The sequence below is a fragment of the Rhineura floridana genome, chromosome 8 (assembly GCF_030035675.1).
Source record: "Rhineura floridana isolate rRhiFlo1 chromosome 8, rRhiFlo1.hap2, whole genome shotgun sequence".
Taxonomy (NCBI): domain Eukaryota; kingdom Metazoa; phylum Chordata; class Lepidosauria; order Squamata; family Rhineuridae; genus Rhineura; species Rhineura floridana.
Window position 1 is genome coordinate 46,061,750 of NC_084487.1, and position 19,600 is coordinate 46,081,349.

Consider the following 19,600-nt stretch of genomic DNA (forward strand, 5'->3'; position numbering starts at 1 on the left):
TGAGCTTTCCCACACAGCAACTCATATATGGCACTGCTATACAAGGCACAAGTGACAAAGTTGTTCCCTTGTGGCTAGAGATGGGGGTGAATTTCGGCATTTTCGGATTTGTAACCGAATTGTCAGAATCTGTAAATCCTGTGTCTTTGGATCGGGATTGACTAACATGGACTGGAACCAAGAGCGAACCCCATCTCTACTTGTGGCTGCACTGAGAGCCTTACACACAGAATCCTATAAAATGGCTGCTATAGAAATACCTTGCCTTGTCAAAATTGCTCCTAACATTTAAACGGTTGCAAGATGGAAGTGACCCACCGGAATGGAGTACGTTATTAGCATTCTCTGCTGTTCTTCATTTCCTTAAATAATTCAGAGAAGGATGGAATCATAAACAGGACACTGGGTTATGAGAATATATGTGCTGACCCAGCAAGGGGCTCCCTCCCTTATTTTATTAGTTTAAAATCACTCTGTGCTTTATAGATTACAGCAAAGCCTTCGATTGTGTAGATCATGAAAAACTATGGAATGCTTTAAAAAAAGAAATGGGGGTGCCACAGCATCTCATTGTCCTGATGTGCAACCTATACTCTGGACAAGAGGCCACTGTAAGGACAGAATATGCAGAAACTGATTGGCTCCCCATCGGAAAGGGTGTGAGACAGGGGTGTATTTTATCACCCCATTTGTTTAATCTATATGCAGATCATATGGAAAGCGGGATTGGACCAAGATGAAGGAAGTGTGAAAATTAGAGGAAGAAATATCAATAATTTAAGATATGCAGACAATACCACACTAGTAGCAGAAACCAGTAATGATTTGAAATGAATGCTGTTAAAGAGGAAAGCACAAAAGGACCACAGCTGAACGTCAAGAAGACTAAAGTAATGACAACAGAAGATTTATGTAACTTTACAGCTGACAATGAGGACATTGAACTTGTCAATACCTTAACCAAAATGGAGACCATAGTCAAGAAACCAGAAGGGTAGGACTGGGGAGGGCAGCTATGAGAGAACTAGAAAAGGTCCTCAAATGCAAAGATGTATCACTGAATACTAAAGTCAGGATCATTCAGACCATGGTATTCCCGATCTCTATATATGGATGTGAAAGTTGGACAGTGAAAAAAGCGGAGAAGAGAAAAATCAACTCATTTGAAATGTGGTGTTGGAGGACAGCTTTGCAGATACCATGGACCACAAAAAAAACAAATAACTGGGTGTTAAAACAAATTAAACCAGAACTATCACTAGAAACTAAAATGATGAAACTGAGGTTATCATACTTTGGACACATAACGAGAAGACATGATTCACTAGAAAAGACAATAATGCTGGGGGAAAGAGAAGGGAGAAGAAAATGAGGAAGGCCAAACGAGTTGGATTGATTCCATAAAGGAAGTCACAGACCTGAACTTACAAGATCTAACAGGGTGGTTTATAACAGATGCTATTGGAGATCGCTGATTCATAGGGTCATCATAAGTCAAAATTGAGTTGAAGGCACATAACAACAACCAAAAGTAAAGTTTAATTTTTTAAAAAAATTGAATGAGAATCAGGCTGTTAACAAAACAGAATATACTATCTGCTACCTTTCTTAAGTAGTCTGTAGCATTCTGTAGTACCTGCATCTAAAGCCTGTCTTGATATGACGTTTTATACTTTGACATGAGACACCTGAAGCATCCTAACACAAATGACCCCAAAACTCTTGGTGTAATAGGGACATCTAGAATGACTGACAGAGCCTTATATCATACAAACATAAAATATAAAAACAGTCATCATAAAGCATCATTTTAAAAAGCAGCGGTAGCCATAAAGTAGCAGCAGAACAACCATACCAATAAATAACATTTCATCCAGAATAATAAAGTCTATATGTCAACGCATTTCTAACACCATGGTTCTATACATGTGTACTCAGAAGTTACTCCAAAATGAATGTGACTTACTCCCGCATAGGAAGTGTAGGATTGCAAGCTAAGATACACATCAGATTATCACTGGCAGAATTTTTTTTACTTTTAAGACCTGTTCCTGGATTTTGCTTTTTCTTCCTCTTCCCTCTCCATCCCTTTTTCTTTTGTGTTCTGATTGCCTGCAGGTAGGGACTGTCTTGTTTTAATTGACTGTATGCAAGTTGCTCTTCAGAGCCTTTTTGGCTGAAGAGCAGGTTAAAAATGTATCAAATCAACAGATAATAAAATATGAATTTATTCATACATAATTTTTTTAGGCTGCCTCTTAAGGGAGACCCCTCATAAAGTGGCTTATATAACACAGAATGCAAACAATAGAGCACAGGTTCATACTACAATAAAACAACAATTTTAAAACAGTAAAATCAGTAGCAGTCAATATAATTTAATATATGAATTGAATTTCCATTTGGCCTTTATATCTATGCAGATTTTTGCATTCCTCTTCGCCAAAATACAGCTTCTGGGTGAGTGAAGGGGACAGAATGAGGCCTACTAGACTCCAAAAACTCTAGAGCTCAAGGCACGCGTTGCTTGTTCTCTTTTTCGGTCTTCCCACGCGGAGAAAAGGACGTGCGCTTGTGGCAACGCCTGCACCCGCAGCCCTTTGCTGACTTTGCAGCTCAGACGAAGCACCTTGAGCCGAGTGCAAGACCAGGTGAGGCGAGGCGGGACAAGCCGGCTCCTCCCCTCCTTGCCGGGCTCCAGGTGTCGTTGGCAACTCCAGCTCGACAGTTGAAGGAGTCGTGGCGGTGGGGGGGAGAATGGCGGACTCGCAGCTGCTTTGCCTGGACGACGCTCACGTGAACGAGAGGGTCAGCGAGCATCACCCGCGCTATTACTACAGCGAGGAGCAACGGAGGGCGGTGGAGGCCCTAGTACTTCAGGGGGAAAAGGCGTACAAGGAGAGCCTGAAGAAAGACCAGCTGCGCGACTTCCTCTCCAGTCGGGAGCTGCAGGCCTTGCGAGGCGGTTGGCGCGCTTACGATGCCCACCTCGACGGTGGCAAACGGCTTATCGGACCCTCGGGCAAGCCCCTGTCTCTGGCTTACTGGCCCGCGCGGTCCGACACCGAGATCTCTCCGCTGGACCTGGGGTGGACCAACAACATTTTCTATAGAGGAGTCACCCGCTTGGGGCTGTATACACACCCGCGCAAGGAAGACAAGGCGCCTCATGTCAAGCAAGTGGCGCGCGAAATGATCCAGCAGGCGCAGAAGGTGGGTATCTCGCCTTCGAGACCCTCCGAGACGAGGGGAATGTGTGCCTCCTCAGAGGTATCGAAGTCGCCTGCTCTTTGCATTATTGTCGAAAGCGTGGATTAAGGTTGCCACATCAATTCTTTTCGTAGGCGAAAGGTACTGTGGCACCAAAAGGGACTTTTCCTTAGGCCAGTCCTTTTCAGCTCCTCAGGACTTAGGTCGTTTCTCCTGTTACAACAAACCGCGCTTCTCTCTTTCTGCCGTAACAGGTAAACTCCTCAAGGATATAAGTTATTTTAAAGGATTGCCTCTTTTTTCGCATTCCAATAAACGTTGTAGATGTCTTATTTGAAACAAACCAACTCCACAGGAACAAGCCCCGCCATGTTTTTTAGTGTCCTGTGTTTTGATATTTTCATCTGAGAAATTATTTCATTATCCCATATGGGTTTCTCGCTCTGATTATATGCCCTGATCACACATCTTCCAAGTAAGGGCAGTTTTTATAACCATAAATGTACAGTCCGTTGTGTTCTCCTGTTAAAGCCCCATTGACATGAGTGCCAGAAGTACAAGTACTGGCCAGTGGATTTTGTACCTTTCATTTTGTTTTATGACACTTTTATCCTTTCCTTCCTTCCTTCCTTCCTTCAAAGACTACAGGGCAGCATATATGGTCCTTCCCCACTTCCTTAACCCACCTCACAAGTCACAACTCTGTGAGTTAGGATAGGCTGAGAAATGGTGAGTGCCTGCAGATCATTTAGCGAGCTTGCCTGAGTAGGGACTTGAACCTGGGTCTTCGCAGACCTCACATACACCCCATACAAAAAGCACTCTTAATACCACTTTAGCAGTTATGGCTTCCCCCTATGCAAGAATCTTGGGATCTGTAGTTTGTTAAGGGTCTTGGGAATTGTAGCTCTGTTAGGGGTAAACTACAGGTCCCAAGATTCATTGAGGGAAGAATCTGTGGGGATTCTTTGGAGTAAATGGTACTCCAACCAGGACACCAAGGGCTGCTGGGATAAAGAAACAAATAATGGCTGATCACTCCTTTTTGAAAATATAACTACAACAGTTACTCAGGCCCATCGTTGCTGCTTTCTGTATGTTTTAGGATTGTGGTGTATGTATGTCAGGGACAGTGGCCTTAGCGGTGGTTAGTTTTCTCTTGGACCATAAGTTTAAATTTGCACTTAATTAATTGACTTCAGTGAAGTTCATTTCAGAGTAAATATGCTTAGCTATGATCAAGCTATAAGCTCAGTTTTTAAAAATGAGGGAAAACCTGGAAGCTTTGAAAAATACTGACGTAAAAGTGTTCCAAGGAAGTATGAAATATAAAAATAAGTTCTAGGCAGGGAAACTGGCTGGAACAAGGCCAAGGTAGGTCCTCTGACAATTTGCTCATTGCATGTTTTTAAGAACTTCCTAAAAGAATAGTTGGCACTTGGAGGAGCTACCTTTAACCCTCGTGATCCCATTTGAAGACTCTAGATGCCATGTTGACTGCTATGGCATTAAAATATCGTAGAAGCCCATATTATTACTACTATATTTTTAACCTACTGTTCCTCCAAGTTGTTCACAGTGGCATAACATTGTGGATTAATTAATCTGAATTTAAAGGTGTGATCCAATATGCAATTTTATGTACTTGGGAATCAGTATCATATCCTCTCTTTTGGATATGTAATCTTGTTATAGTTGGGTGGTATTCAACTAAGGGCTTATCCACATTGAAGCATTACCTCATACTAAAGATGCTGTTTTTACCTCCATTTTCTATTTGCACCGTCCACATTAAGGACTCTGCCAGTTGCAAACACAGTGTTTTCTGTTTACACTGAGGGGAAGGATCAATCATGCTGTTTCCTAATAACCACGCCCTCTAATTTAACATTTCCACTCCCTCTGATTACCTGGCAACCAAGCATGCTCCGTTTGTTCTACCAGTTAGTTTCATTTAAAAAACAACCTGGAAGTGCGATTATTTGTATTTTCACTGGTACAATACAGCTGAAATACAAATCTTTGTTTGAGTAGTAGTGTTATGCTTTTACACACAAGTTAGGGGGAAAAGAAAATAAAGGCACCATTCGCAGCAACATAAAAATGCCAGTAGTACGGGAGAAAGCAGCTGGAAGTTGCTCTTCAGCCCACAGGATATGAAATGAAAGGAGGAGGAGGCGTGGAGAGGGGAATGATTGACACAACTGTGACGTCCTTCCCCAGTTCTCCCTGTCAGGTTCCCACCTGCTTGTGGCTACTGCCTTTCACTAGGCACCACCAGGGATACCACCAGTCCAGACCGTCCTTTATATGGTTTCTCACGCCGCTCTAGCACAGATCTCACTAGATCCCCCTGCTAGGCAGCACCACCAGTCGCGTCGTATAACCAATACTCCCAGAGACTTTGCCTGAGTCTCTCTCTAGCTGGTTACTTTTGTGACTGCGTGCTTATGCTGTTCCCAACCCCCTTGTATCTTTATAGATAACGCATACAACTCTGGGTTGCTCTGGATACTTGAATTGTTACTATTCCTCCCTTCACCGCTGCCACCATTAGATACTGTTTCTGTTCAGCCTTGGTAATTACCTTGTCCTCCCTTCTGGTATGTATATCCCCCAGCCAAGGATCAGGCCTTTGGTAAACCAAATAAGTATTTATTAAATATCAGAAATAATAAGATTAGTTTTAGAATGTTTCACAAGCGTATGGTTTCATCTATTCCTGTTTTGTACTTGACTTATTATTAATTAGAACTCCAACTCCCTCTTTCTCCACACTCCTGACCTCCACCCTCAAACACCTCTTTCTCCACACTCCCAACATCCACCACCAAACACCTTCTTCTCCACCCTACTAACATCCACCCAGATTCAACTGTCATTCTTCCATTTATACTCCCAGCCATTCAAACGCTCAGCCAATCATCCAGCATTCTACTGCTCATGTACTCCCCCCTCCTCTTTCACTCCACTTACCATATGTCTTCTATATAAACAGCACTTACCATATTTACCCTACAAGCAGGAACATCACAACACCCACCTAAAAGCACTGGAGCAAACCGTCTGCAAGCACTAGAGATACGGAGTGAAGATATTTTTTCCTTCCCTTTTCATATTATGAGAAGATTGAAAACCTGCGTGATACCTTCTGTTTGCCAGTAATATCATGTGAACCATGCGAATTAAAAGGGAATGTGAATAGCACCAAACACAAACTATACCACGGTGTAGATGAGCCCTAAGTCATAATCAGAATACATCCATTTAAATTAATGGATTTAGATTAGTCTGACTAACTTAAGTCCATTGATTTTTCAATGAGTGTATCCTGAGTGTGACTTAGTGGGATACCACTCATTCATAATTTTATTTTCAAGGTGTGATCTTGGACATTATATATGCAAGCAAGTTCGCTAATTTCAGTAGGATTTTAGTACATATACAGGTATAGTTCTAAGCATGTTTACTTGTAATTCAAAACTACAATGCACTTATGATTGTTGTTGTAATGTGCCTTCAAGTCGACTATGACTTATGGCGACCCTATGAATCAATGACCTCCAAGAGCATCTGTCACAAACCACCCTGTTCAGATCTTGTAAGTTCAGCTCTGTGGCTTCCTTTATGGAATCAATCCATCTCTTGTTTGGCCTTCCTCTTTTTCTACTCCCTTCTGTTTTTACCAGCATTATTGTCTTTTCAAGTGAATCATGTCATCTCATGATGTGTCCAAAGTATGATAACCTCAGTTTCATCATTTTAGCTTCTAATGATAGTTCTGGTTTAATTTGTTCTAACACCCAATTATTTGTCCTTTTCCCAGTCCATGGTATCCGCAAAGCTCTCCTCTAACACCACATTTCAAATGATCTGATTTTTCTCTTATCCACTTTTTTCACTGTCCACCTTTCACATCCATACATAGAGATGGGGAATACCATGGTCTGAATGATCCTGACTTTAGTGTTCAGTGATACATCTTTGCATTTGAGGACCTTTTCTAGTTCTCTCACAGCTGCCCTCCCCAGTCCTAGCCTTCTTCTGATTTCTTGACTATTATCTCCATTTTGGTTAATGACTGTGCCGAGGTATTGATAATCCTTGACAAGTTCAATGTCCTCATTCTCAACTTTAATCTTCTGTTAAATCTTCTGTTGTCGTTACTTTAGACTTTTTGACGTTCAGCTGTGGTCCTGCTTTTGTGCTTTCCTCTTGAACTTTCGTCAGCATTCGTTTTAAATCATTACTGGTTTCTGCTAGTGGTATGGTATTATCTGCATATCTTAAAATTATTGATATTTCTTCCTCCAATTTTCACACCTCCTTCATCTTGGTCCAGTCCTGCTTTCCGTATGATATGTTTTGCATATAGATTAAATAAATAGGGTGACAAAATACACCCCTGTCTCACACCCTTTCCGATGGGGAACCAATCGGTTTCTCCATATTCTGTACTTACAGTGGCCTCTTGTCCAGAGTATAGGTTGCGCATCAGGATAATCAGATGCTGTGGCACCCCCATTTCTTTTAAAGCATTCCATAGTTTTTCATGATCTACACAATCAAAGGCTTTGCTGTAATCTATAAAGCACAGGGTGATTTTCTTCTGAAATCCCTTGGTGTGTTCCATTATCAAATGTATGTTTGCGATATGATCTCTGGTGCCTCTTCCCTTTCTAAATCCAGCTTGGACATCTGGCATTTCTCACTCCATATATGGTATGAGCCTTTGTTGTAGAATCTTGAGCTTTACTTTACTTGAATGAGATATTAAGGCAATAGTTGGATAATTACTGCATTCCCTGGGATTCCCTTTCTTTGGAATTGGGATGTATATTGAACGCTTCCAGTGTGTGGGCCATTGTTTAGTTTTCCATATTTCTTGACAGATTTTAATCAAAATTTGGACAGATTCAGTCTCAGTAGCTTGTAGCAACTCTATTGGTATGCCATCTGTTCCTGGTGATTTGTTTCTTCCCAGTATTTTAAGAGCTGCTTTCACCTCGCATTCTAGAATTTCTGGTTCTTCATCATACGGTTCCTCCATGAATGAGTCTGTCATCCTGGCATCACTTTTATAGAGTTCTTCAGTGTGTTGCTTCCATCTTCCTTTTATTTCATCTGTCAGTTAATGTGTTTCCCTGTTGATTATTTAACATCCCTACTCTTGGTTTAAATTTCCCTTTCATTTCTCTAATCTTTTGGAATAGGGCTCTTGTTCTTCCCTTTTTGTTGTCCTCTTCTATTTCTATACAATAACTATTGTAATAGTTCTCTTTGTCCCTACGTACTAGTTGCCTTATTGTTGCATTTAGGGTTCTGATCATGTTTCTATCTCATTTTGCTTTTGCTTTCCTTTTCTCTTTAACCATTTGAAGAGTTTTGTCAGTCATCCATTGAGGTCTTTCTTTCTTTTTAAGTAGAGATGTTGTCTTTTTGCATTTTTCCATGATAATGTCTCTGATTTTACTCCATAGTTATTCTGTCTCTGTCAACTAAGTTTAAAGCCTCAAATCTGTTCCTTATTTGATCTTTATGTTCTTACGGGATGTTATTTAAATTGTATTTTGGCATTATAATTGCTTTGTTGTTCTTCTTTAGCTTTACTCTGATTTTTGATACGACCAGTTCATGATCTGTACCGTAGTGTGCTCCTGGTCTTGTTTTTGCGGAAAGTATGGAACTTCTCCATCTTCTGCTACCAATTATATAATCAGTTTGATTCCTATATTGACCATTGGTGATGTCCATGTGTATTGTTGTCTTTTCGGTTGCTCAAAAAAAGTGTTCACATGAAACAAATTATTGGCTTCACAGAATTCAATAAGTCTTTCTCCTGCTTCATTTCTGTCTCCTAGGCCCCATTTCCCCACAATTCCTAGTTCCTCTCTGTTCCCTACTTTTGCATTCCAGTCCCCCATGATTATCAGCACATCTTGTTTTGGTGTGTGATCAATTTCTTTCTGTACTTCTACATAAAATCTCTCCAATTCCTCTTGTTCTGCATTTGTCGTTGGAGAGTAGACTTGGATGATGGTTATGTTAATAGGTTTCCCATTTAAGCTCATTGATATCAGTTGCTCAGACCCAGGGCTGTGGAGTCGGAGTCGGAAGCAATTTTGGGTGGAGTCGGAGTCGGAAGCAATTTTGGGTGGAGTCGGAAGCAATTTTGGGTAGAGTCAGAGTCGATAGAAATGTACTGACTCCGACTTCAAAATAAAATTAATATTTTAATATTAATATTAATTGCCATTTATGAAGGAGTCCGAGTCGGACAATAGAAAAATAGAGGAGTCGGAGTCGAACAGTAGAAAAATAGAGGAGTCGGAGTCAGAGTTCAAGGTTTGACATACCAGCTCCACAGCCCTGCAAGTCAGTATTTCCGTTGTAGCTCCTAATTGCTTTTGCTACATCACTTCTCACTATTAAAGCAACCCCATTTCTTCTTAATTTCTCATTTCCTGCATAAAATATTTTGTAGTTGCCTGATTAAAAACATCCCATTCCCGTCCATTTTAATTCACTCGCACCAATTATTGTAATGTTGATACGTTCCATTTCTTGCTTGACAATTTCTGACTTTCCCTGGTTTATGCTTCTCACATTCCATGTTCTTATTGTGTTCGTCATACAACTCCGGACTCTCCTTTCGCATCTGTGTGCATCAGCCTCTGGGCTTCCTTTCATCTTTGACCCATCTGCGTCATTAGTCGCAGCGCTACTCATACTTGTCCTTTGTTCTTCCCTAGTTATTCGTTGAGTGCCTTCTGACCTGGGGGGTCTCATCTTCCAACACTATGTCGTGTTGCATTTGGGATACAAACCGTTAATACGGTTTTCGTGATAAGAGCTATTCAGAGGTGGTTTACCATTGCGTTCTTCTGAGTTTGGGTGCATCTTAGTCTGGTGTCTCAGCTTTGACCATTCCGCCTTGGGTGCCCCTGCTAGGAGTCTAGCCTGTTGGTCTAGACTCCTGACGGAATTGCTCTCAGCTTCTTCAACACTTTCAAACCCCCTCACCACGTTAAGGTGTGCATCCTAGAGGGGGGCATTTATGATTATCCACCATCAATATCAGTACATTTAAAAATGGAGGCTTGGTCTTTGCAACATGCCCTGAGGAGCCTGCAACTCATGTTGACCAGCTCTAAATAAAATAGCTTTAATACAGGACGCTGAACAGTACTTGAGGATTCTAGGTTGTTTCTTAAAGTGGCTTAATTCTGTAGAAGGTGTAATCAGCAAGTTTTATGTTTGGTAAAAATAAGGGAGCTCACCTTTCTTGCAGCAAAGAGATTTTCTTGCTGTCTATTAGGTGTTATATTATCCATTGTTCAGTCCATTTTGAAAATGGATCTAGTGTTCACAGCAACTCGTAACTCTTTTCCCAATGATGGCTGGTGCCCACTGTGACTAGTGGGTGACCTAATTCCCCCCACCCCAGCTCAGCATTAGGGGTGTTTGAATTGCTCTGTAACTAATTAATTAAAGGCTTAAGATTTTCATATTTGTTCTACATTGTGTTCAGTGATAACAACTGAAGCCATAGAAAAACATGTCCATGGAGGTTTCTTAATTGCTCTTCTATGCCTCATAGAGTCATATTCTTTTGCCTTTTCTTATTTTGTCATTTCTGAATGTTCAGAGTGATGCTCCGCTGTGAAAATAATTGGAAATCTTTGTTTCCTTCCTGTCTGTTTCCTGATTATTTTGATCCTTGCTTATGCTCAAATTTTCTGGTTTCCTTCTCACTTCCTTCTTGAGTGACAAGTTCCTGCTGGATCTGTACTGTTAACTGGGACCAGCTTAGACTCTGCCATCCATATGCTGGCTTCTCATGCTCACTCTCAGGCAGGGGAATGGAGCAACCTGCCTTTCCCTAGTATACTACATGCTTCTCTGATCTTATTATGAGACTGTACTGCTGCTCTCAATGGAAATTCATTGACCCAAGAAGCAGTTAATGGAAAAATAAAAGGTGTGTCTCAGAAATGTTAAAAAGCCAGTAAATGTGAAATAAAGTTCATGGAAGGAGTTCTTTTCCATTAACTAGGCACTGATTAAGTTTAGTGTTATTAAATTGGTGTTCAGTGAAGCCTCTGTCTATGTCCTGCCATTTCATTAGTAATGAAAAACTCTTTTTCTTTTATCAAAATGACTCAGGTAAGAATTTACATCCTGGACAGGGTACTATATTGAAAGCTGGATTTGGAACAGAGGAAGATGCCTTACCAAGTCAGACCATTAGTCTGTCTGGCTTACTGCACTGATTGGCAGTGGCTCTTCAGGGACTCGGACAAGAATTCATCCCACCCCTACCTGGAAATGCCAGGGTTGGAAGCTGGGACCTTGTGCATGCAAAACATGTGCTTCACTACTGAGCTATCCATTGATTGATTATTGTTTTCGGCTATTGCCTCCAGTGAATCTGCTTCATATATATCACACACACATATGCACCATTGTGCCTGCACACTGAGATCTGATGCCCTCTTGATGTGTTCACCTCCTAGGTTTGTGAGGTGGGCAGACTAGAGAGAGGGGGCCTTTTCTACAGTGGCTCCATGCCTTTGGAACTCACTTCCAGAAAAGCTGCGGTGGGTGGCTACACTTAAGGCTTTTCAGGAGGCCTTAAAGACTTATTTGTTTCTCTTGGCCTCCATGAGAAATTATTTTGCTGAATGGAGGCTCAAATATGATGATGGAGTTCTGTTTTTATTTTATGAATTCTGTTCCATTTCTCATTTTAGTAATACTTTTTTTTTACTTGCAGTTTTCATTGTTGTGAATTGCTTTGCCTGGTAAAGCGGTATTTTAAAATAAAACACATGGAACACTAACTGTCTGTATACTCAGGAGGTTTCCTCCTGAGTTTTCCAGTTTTTAGTCTGGTAGTCTTATGTTCTATGCATGACCTTTTGTCTACATAGGCATGCCAGAAAGCAGACCAGTGGAGAAAAATCTAGGTGATTTCATGTTATATGCATGTCGGTGCAGCTAAATTTTTCAGAGAATTAGGAAATTGCCTAGAGTCAAGTTGGACATGGCAAAGATTGCAATGCCAACCCCCATTTGCCTCCTTCCCCCAACAATTTTTCTAATTCTTCTCAGTCTGCCTTCTATAGGAAATATAGCTTACCCCTTCTCCCTGAATATATCCAGCAATTTGAAAACCAAATCTGATTGAATGGTATGAAAAGAGTCTTATGACACCTTAAAGGCTAACAGGTTTGTTATGGCATAAGCTTTTGTGGACAACAGAAAACCACCTCAGCTTATGCCGTGGTACGCTTGTTAGTCTTTAAAGTGCCATAAAGGTGTGTTTTGCTGCAACATTTATCCTTCTGGAAATTAAGGCTATGAATGTTCAGCATAGTATTATACTGGGAAACAACCTGTTTAGCCTTTAGCTCTCCCCTCCCTCCCCCCCTAATACATGCTTCAAGGCTGTGAAGTCATTTACAAGAACGTGATTTAGATGGGAATATCTGTTACAGTGTTGTAGATGCGTGTGCCTGTATCACTGGAGCAAACATTCTTCCATTAGCTACAACAATGCTTTACAAGATTGTGTGTTTTAGCAGCTGATGCTGCAGGTTTACGAGTTAATTTTAGTAATTTCAGTGTTTTGTTTTTTGCTGCCTTAAAAAATCAGGAAAATCTCCACCCAACAGAGCCTGAAGGTGCTTGCATTTATGAGAGTCATCAGGTATCTTAATACTGTGCTCATGTAGTAACATCCTAAGGTTCTTTTTATATTTCTCTATAAGTGTTGAGATATTTGGCTGACATTATCTGTGTTCAGACCAAGTTCTAGGAGAAAAGGTTGAAAGAGTTGGGCATGTTTAGTGTGGAGAAGAGATGATTAAGAGGTGATATGATAGCCGCCTTCAAATATTTGAAGGGCTGTCACATAGAGCAAATTTGTTTTCTGTTGCTCCAGAGGGTAGGACCTATACCAACAGGTTCGAATGACGAGAAATTCAACTGAACACTGACAAGAACTTCTGTACAGTATGAGCTGCTCTTGTACTCGACTTCACTAAATCATCTTAAGTAGAGGCTAGGGCCACCAACCAGGGATGCTCTAGCAGTGGATTTCTTGCTTTGACAGGGGCTTGTACTAGTTGACTTGTGAGGTCCCTTCCAACTCTTGAGTTTTATCCAACTCTGTGTAAGTGGAGTTCTCCTTGCACAACGGGAATTGTTTCCTCCCCTTCCCCCGCCCTCCCTCAAAATCTGATTTTGAGGATGTGCAGGAGGCTAGAGGGGATGGAAGAAGTTCTGTTGTGTGAATGGAGCTGCAGAGTGGGATACAGCCCTATGATTCTAAGTATTATAAGTACAAATGTTGCATTACAGGGTTTGTAGAGATCAAATGCCATGGTGGTCGATTTTTACACCAGTGGGAACATGCAGGTAAATTTTAATGTGAGCTGTTTACTGGAATTGAGGTAGTGACTGCATTCTAAAGTGGCTTCATATGGAGGAGAATCCTGGATAATTCTGACTGACTGGCGTTGATACAATGATATCTGAAAACTTTGAATACCATAATAATTGAATATTGTAGAGCAGAGCCCTGTTTTTACCCCTTACCATATCCTCACCTTAATGGGTTAAGGAAGTGAGACAGAGAGCTCTATTAAGATTATATTCAAAAGCATGATTTGGAAAATTGGGATCAGGCTGTAGGTTCATGCATGCCTCCCTCCCTCTTCTTCTGATATAGTGGTAACATGCTGTGGGAGGGTGCAAATGTGCAGTGAAGAAGAAGCTGGGAGAGGGAATGCTAAATTCTTCCCCTGTCTGGTTTCCTCTTTAAACTTGAGTCCCTCCGTTTGCTTTTGCAAATCTGTCTTCCAACATATTTACTGCTCCACCATCATAAGCCCAAACCTTCTGATTCCATAATACCTTTTATGAGAGGTATCATCTTTACAAAAATGTGATGCCTCCCCCACTCTGTTTAGAGATGCACATAATCTAGAGGGGTTAAGTAAATTGGCGATGGATATGCGACAGAATAGTACATTGTTTCTCAGTCCTGTGTCCAAACAAATAGAAAAGAGATGGTTGCCTTTGTAGTAATGTAATTCAGTGATGCAGAATGATCAAAACCCCAAAGCAAAGAAAGAGGGATCCTGTTTAATAAGTAGTGTCTGGGCTCTGCAACTCTCCCAGTTTCCAAGGTAATGAGCTTCTCAATAGGTAGTGCATGTGTACATTTGCCTTTAGGTCTGAAGAGCACCTCCCTGTTTCTCACTTGTTCTTGCTGGCCCTCTGTTCTGCTTGTATGGTCTTGTCTTCATTCAGAGGAACATTTAACAAGTTCTAACCATTTTGAAGCACAGTTGACCTCTATCAGGACTGGCAGCTCTGCAAGCCGTGGCACAAGCAAGATTCCCAAAGAATCTAATTTAGGAGGAAAAGCAGCTATTAGGAATCTGCACCAAAGCAGGACTGATAATGTTGCTAATATTTGAGTTAAATCAGTCTGTCTGTAACACTGACAAACATATACAATATTTTTCTGATATTCAGAATGGCTCAACATGGCAAAAGAGATACTCATTCAAATAAATGTTCCTAATTCAAAAGCAGTGCATTATTTGAGAAACAAATGCGCTTAAGTGCACTTAACTTGAGTTTGTCCCACTGAATTTAGTGGGACTTATGAGTATGCATACATAGAACTTCACTGTAAGAATAGTACTAGTTTTACATATAATTGCCCAATGATAGGAGGGGAGCAATTTAGGGCTTGATGTTTATATATACTGTTAATTTTAAAAAACTTCCTTTTGGGGGGCAGACATACTGTGAAATTGCCTTCTGCTATATGGAACCAGCAATATTAGTTTTTGAATCCACCATAGGAAGCTGCTGTATACCAGCTCAGACTATTTGTCTATCCAGCCTAGTATTGTCTGACTAGCAGTGGCTCTCAGGCCAAGATGTTTGTATCACATGCCTGATCCTTTTGTTGGGGATTGAACCTGGGATCTTCTGCATGCCAAGATATGTGCTCTGCCACTGAGTTACAGACATTTGTGTAGTTGATTATTACCATTATTAACTGCCAACATGTCAATCATGACTTTTAGCATTCCATCTCATTATTTATATTTTCTTTTAGTAAAAGTGAGAGGGTGAGGACTGTTAAAATAAAATGGTATTTTGATTAAATCCTGCATTATAGGTTGACTATGATTCCTGTTGGGTGTACCAGATTGGTTTGTTGGGAGTTGATGAGTACGTTGCTTCCAGACGATTTACATTAAAACATTGTGAGAAGCCAGGAGGCTGTGCAATGAAAAACAGAGCAAAAAATTATGGCAGCGTTTTCCAGGCACTACTTAAGATGGAGTACTCCATAAAAATCCTGGGGTGGCTGCCAACAAGAACTTAACAGCAGAAAACCATGCTAAGAAATAATGTAGTCTTGAATATGTTAAAGTATATGTTTCTTATAGCGTGTTGGGTGTCACAGGTAACGGTGATATGCCCTGATGGCCTAAAGACACAAATCTCTACCTTATTGCAATGTTGCTTTTTAACATAACTGTATGTTCTGTTTTTGTCCATGCCCAGATCATTGCAGTAGTCATGGACCAGTTTACTGACAGGGACATCTTTCGGGATATTGTAGATGCAGCATACAAGCGTCGGATCCCTGTCTATATAATCTTGGATGAAGAAGGTTCTAAGTTCTTCCTGGAGATGTGCAAAGGCCTGGAACTCAGTGATTTCTATATCCGGGTAAGCTGACAGAATGCACTTTGTAATGATTAATGAAGTTCATACCCAAGAGAGATCAGAGCACAGATTTTAATATAAGTTTTGAGACAGACTGAAGAACTGACGTCTTGATGGAAGATTTGATTCTTTATTCAAGTTGTAGAGCCACTGAGCCTAATATTGTTAGTTAAGCTGTTGAGATAAATGTACTAGTATTCAACATTTTTAGACCCAGAATTCACCATTAACTATAATCTATAGTGTGGCAACCATTTCTAATTATTAACCATTTATCTTGTTTCCTGCTTTCTCTCAGTTTTTTCCTTTCTCCTCCCCCCTTTTCTTCTAAATAACAAAAAAGAAAATGATGATAGTGCAGCCTTGTAAATAAGTCAACAACATTGCTACCTTGCAAACAAAAATTGTCTGCTAACAGGCTAGTATCCTGTATTTTAATGCTGGCTTCAGTGGACAGAAAGCCTTTTGTATGACAAGCATAGAAACGCAGGATTCCAGCCTCTTTGCAAGCTAGTAAAAAACCCCGCATTGCCCTCTATCAAGCAGGCTGATGGAAGAGAGACAGATGGGCTTCACTTCATCCATGGCCAGTATGGAAGCTAAGCAGACTGGCAGAGGAGGGATAGAAAGATTCATCCCTCTTCTACCAGCCTGCTCGCTTACTTGCACAGAATTCTTTGTCGCTTATGGCTACTGGACAGCTGGTATAGCACAGTGGGGAGGAGAGCCTGGCTGGGAGTCCAGAGTCTGAATTCAAATCCCTGCTTGTCTTCTGGGTGTCAAGGGCCAGCTAAAGATCACCCCCACAGTGAGTGGCTCAGGGGTTATGTGCCCTGCCATCTGTGCAGCCGTGGACAAGCTGTGTAGTCCCAAAGAGCCCAGTTGCCCCCCAGCTGGCAGTTGCAGACAAGGAAAGGGCAGGTTTGTGCAGCTGTGGCAAGCTGAGCAGGCCGTAGCCAGCTGGGGAGGACTAGCCTCCGAGGGAGGCAATGGTAACCCCCCTCTGAATACTGCTCACCATGAAATCTCTATTCATAGGGTAGCCATAAGTCAGGATCGACTTGAAGGGAGTCCATTTCCATTATGGCTACTGGGCAACCTGTCAAATACAAGGCCATGATAATGCCATTGGTGTGCCCCAAGAAATATCCAAACAAGTCTAAACAAGTTGTATGTTATAGTCCACCAGTTGAATACCAATTTCTGATGTGAAAATGTCAAGTCTTTCAGAACTTTGTATGCGGTTATTTCATAATCTCCCCCTCCCCTACAAGCCACAGTTTGCAGGTGGCCAGTCAGGCGACCCATTTTTGCCCTCACATGAAATTAAATTAAATGTGAGGGCAAAGGCACACATCACAAAACGCCAACAATCAGCTGATTGTGTCTTGTGAAGCCCAGTGCTCAGGGCTTTGCAGGTGCAAATCCTCTTTTGGCTGAGCCATGTCTTTACCTGCCTGACCCCACACATGACATCATTGGGTGTAGGGCAGGTAGGTATGGCTTGGCAAAAATGGCCTTGCAGCCCAAATGAGGGGGCCTGGTGGGCCTAATTAGGTCCGCGAGCCAGAGGTTCCCCACCCCTGCTTTAAGTTATTGTATTGGTTCCTTAGAATCCAGAGTACATGAATGAAAAATCTTATTTACAGAACATTGGCATATGAACTTGGAAACTTAATTACAAAGATAATACATATTTCTTTCTCAAAAGGGAGTCAGCACAATTTGCATGTTAGGTTGGAGTAAGTTTTTGCAGACATGTGAATTGTTCTCTTATAGTATTTGAACTTCCAGGTATCGGTTCTAGGCCTCAGATACAATCCCATATATTTCAGCAGGGCTGGAAAGACTTCTGTCCTGTGACCTTGAAGAGTTGCTGCCAGTCAGAGTAGACAATTCTGGGTGAGATCTCAGGGAGCTGGTGAAAGTTTTGGTGTGGACGTGGGTGAACAAACTAAAGCTTAATCCAGATAAGGCACTGTTAGTCTGGTGATTTGATGGTTCAGGAGGAAGGTATAACCTACTTTGAATGGAGCTGCACTCCCTCTGAAGTAGCAGGTTTGCAGCTTGGGAGTGCTGAATCTAGCATTCTTCTAGATGCCCAGTTGGTGACAATAGCCAGGAGTGCCTTTTACCAACTTCAGCTGATGTGCCAGCTGTGCCCTTACCTGCAGTGAGATCTAGATTCAGTAATTCATGCCTTAATCAGGTTGGATAACGACAGGGGTGGGGAATCCTTTTGGATACATGGGCTAGGTCCTTATTGGGATTGGTCTTGTGGGCCAACTTTGACAGGTGGGGGGGCACCCACCTGTCAATCACCAGATGCCACAATGAAGTGAGATGAAAGGTGCTGCTAAAACTAAGGGTTTTTCCTCTGTTTTAGCAGGGCTTTTGATGCAAACCCTTTCCTGAGAGTTTGCACCAAAATTGCATACTAAAATGGAGGGGGGGAAATCATTTTACAGGGGATTCCATGCAAACCCCAGTAGGGAACAGGACGCTCACCCAAACTGAGCATCATTTAACTGGTGGGCAGGGGCGGATTAAATCTTGCTGCTTTGGCAGTGTGTCCGATTGCCTTCTGGGAACAAGTTTACTCAGCCACTGCAGGATTTAACCCTGCCCTCCCACCTATCAGGTGACATCATGTGATGGGTGGGGTAGGCATTGTGTGGGTAAAATAGCCTTGGGGGCCAACTTGGACCTTCCCCCCCTCCTGGAGCAGGCCAAGATGGGCCAGAGGTTCCCCACCCCATGGATTACAGTGAACTTTACTTGGGATTGCCCTTGAAAATGGGATCAGGACACCTTCTGAATATCTTCCTCTTCTACAAACTTGTCCAAGAACTCTGTTTCTCTGTAGTGAATATTCCTCAGATGTCCTGACCGCTACTCCATATTCACTTGCCATGCAAGGTCTGGTGAGTGAGCATGCACAAGGGGACTCTTTCATTTGTGGCACAGCTTGCCAATGGAGGTGTGCTAGGCTGTGCAACTGCTTGCCTTTTTGCAGGTAGTGAAGATGATTTTATTCCAGCAAGCATTCTCCCACATAGGAACCTAAGAAGCTGCCTTATACAAAGTCAGACCATTGGTTCATCTAGCTCAGTACTGTCTAAACTGACTGCCAACAGCTATCCAGGGTTCCAGACAGGGAACTTTTCCAGCCCTATTTGGAGATATCAGGGATTGATACTGGGACCTTCTGCATTCAAAGCAGATCCTCTACCTAGCTTCTTCATTGTATTACTTGTTGCTTTCTACTATCCTGTGTTTATTATTTTGTATTTTTGATTGGTTGCTAGTTTATTGCAAGCCACCTTGACTATACTTTGGTGTAGAATTGTGAGATAGAAATTATTTAAGTAAATGGGCTAATGATCTGACTCTGGATAAGACAGTTTCATATGGAAAGAGCCAAGGTCAACGTTGTTGAGTGAAGTCAACTAGCGATTCACATTCACAAAACCTTGGATTATGTTGTCTACTTCTCCCCCGCACCTCAAACACAGCTTATGTAATAAAATTCCATTTTATTGTAATGAAGAGCATAATACATTTCATTGCAAGAAAATAAGTTTCAGGAGAAGGGCAGAAGCTGAGTGGTAGAGTACATGCTTTGCAT

The 19,600-nt window shown here is 41.6% G+C and overlaps 1 protein-coding gene across 1 annotated transcript in view; it reads left to right on the forward strand.

Moving 5' to 3' along the window:
* Positions 1-2,663: 2,663 nt before the first annotated feature.
* FAM83F (family with sequence similarity 83 member F) overlaps positions 2,664-19,600 on the forward strand; it is a 44,749-nt gene continuing 27,812 nt past the window's right edge. The window contains exons 1-2 of the mRNA XM_061639199.1: positions 2,664-3,213; positions 15,808-15,975. Coding sequence (XP_061495183.1) covers positions 2,758-3,213; positions 15,808-15,975 — 624 coding nt within the window. The 5' untranslated portion in view covers positions 2,664-2,757. The remainder of the gene's footprint in view (positions 3,214-15,807; positions 15,976-19,600) is intronic.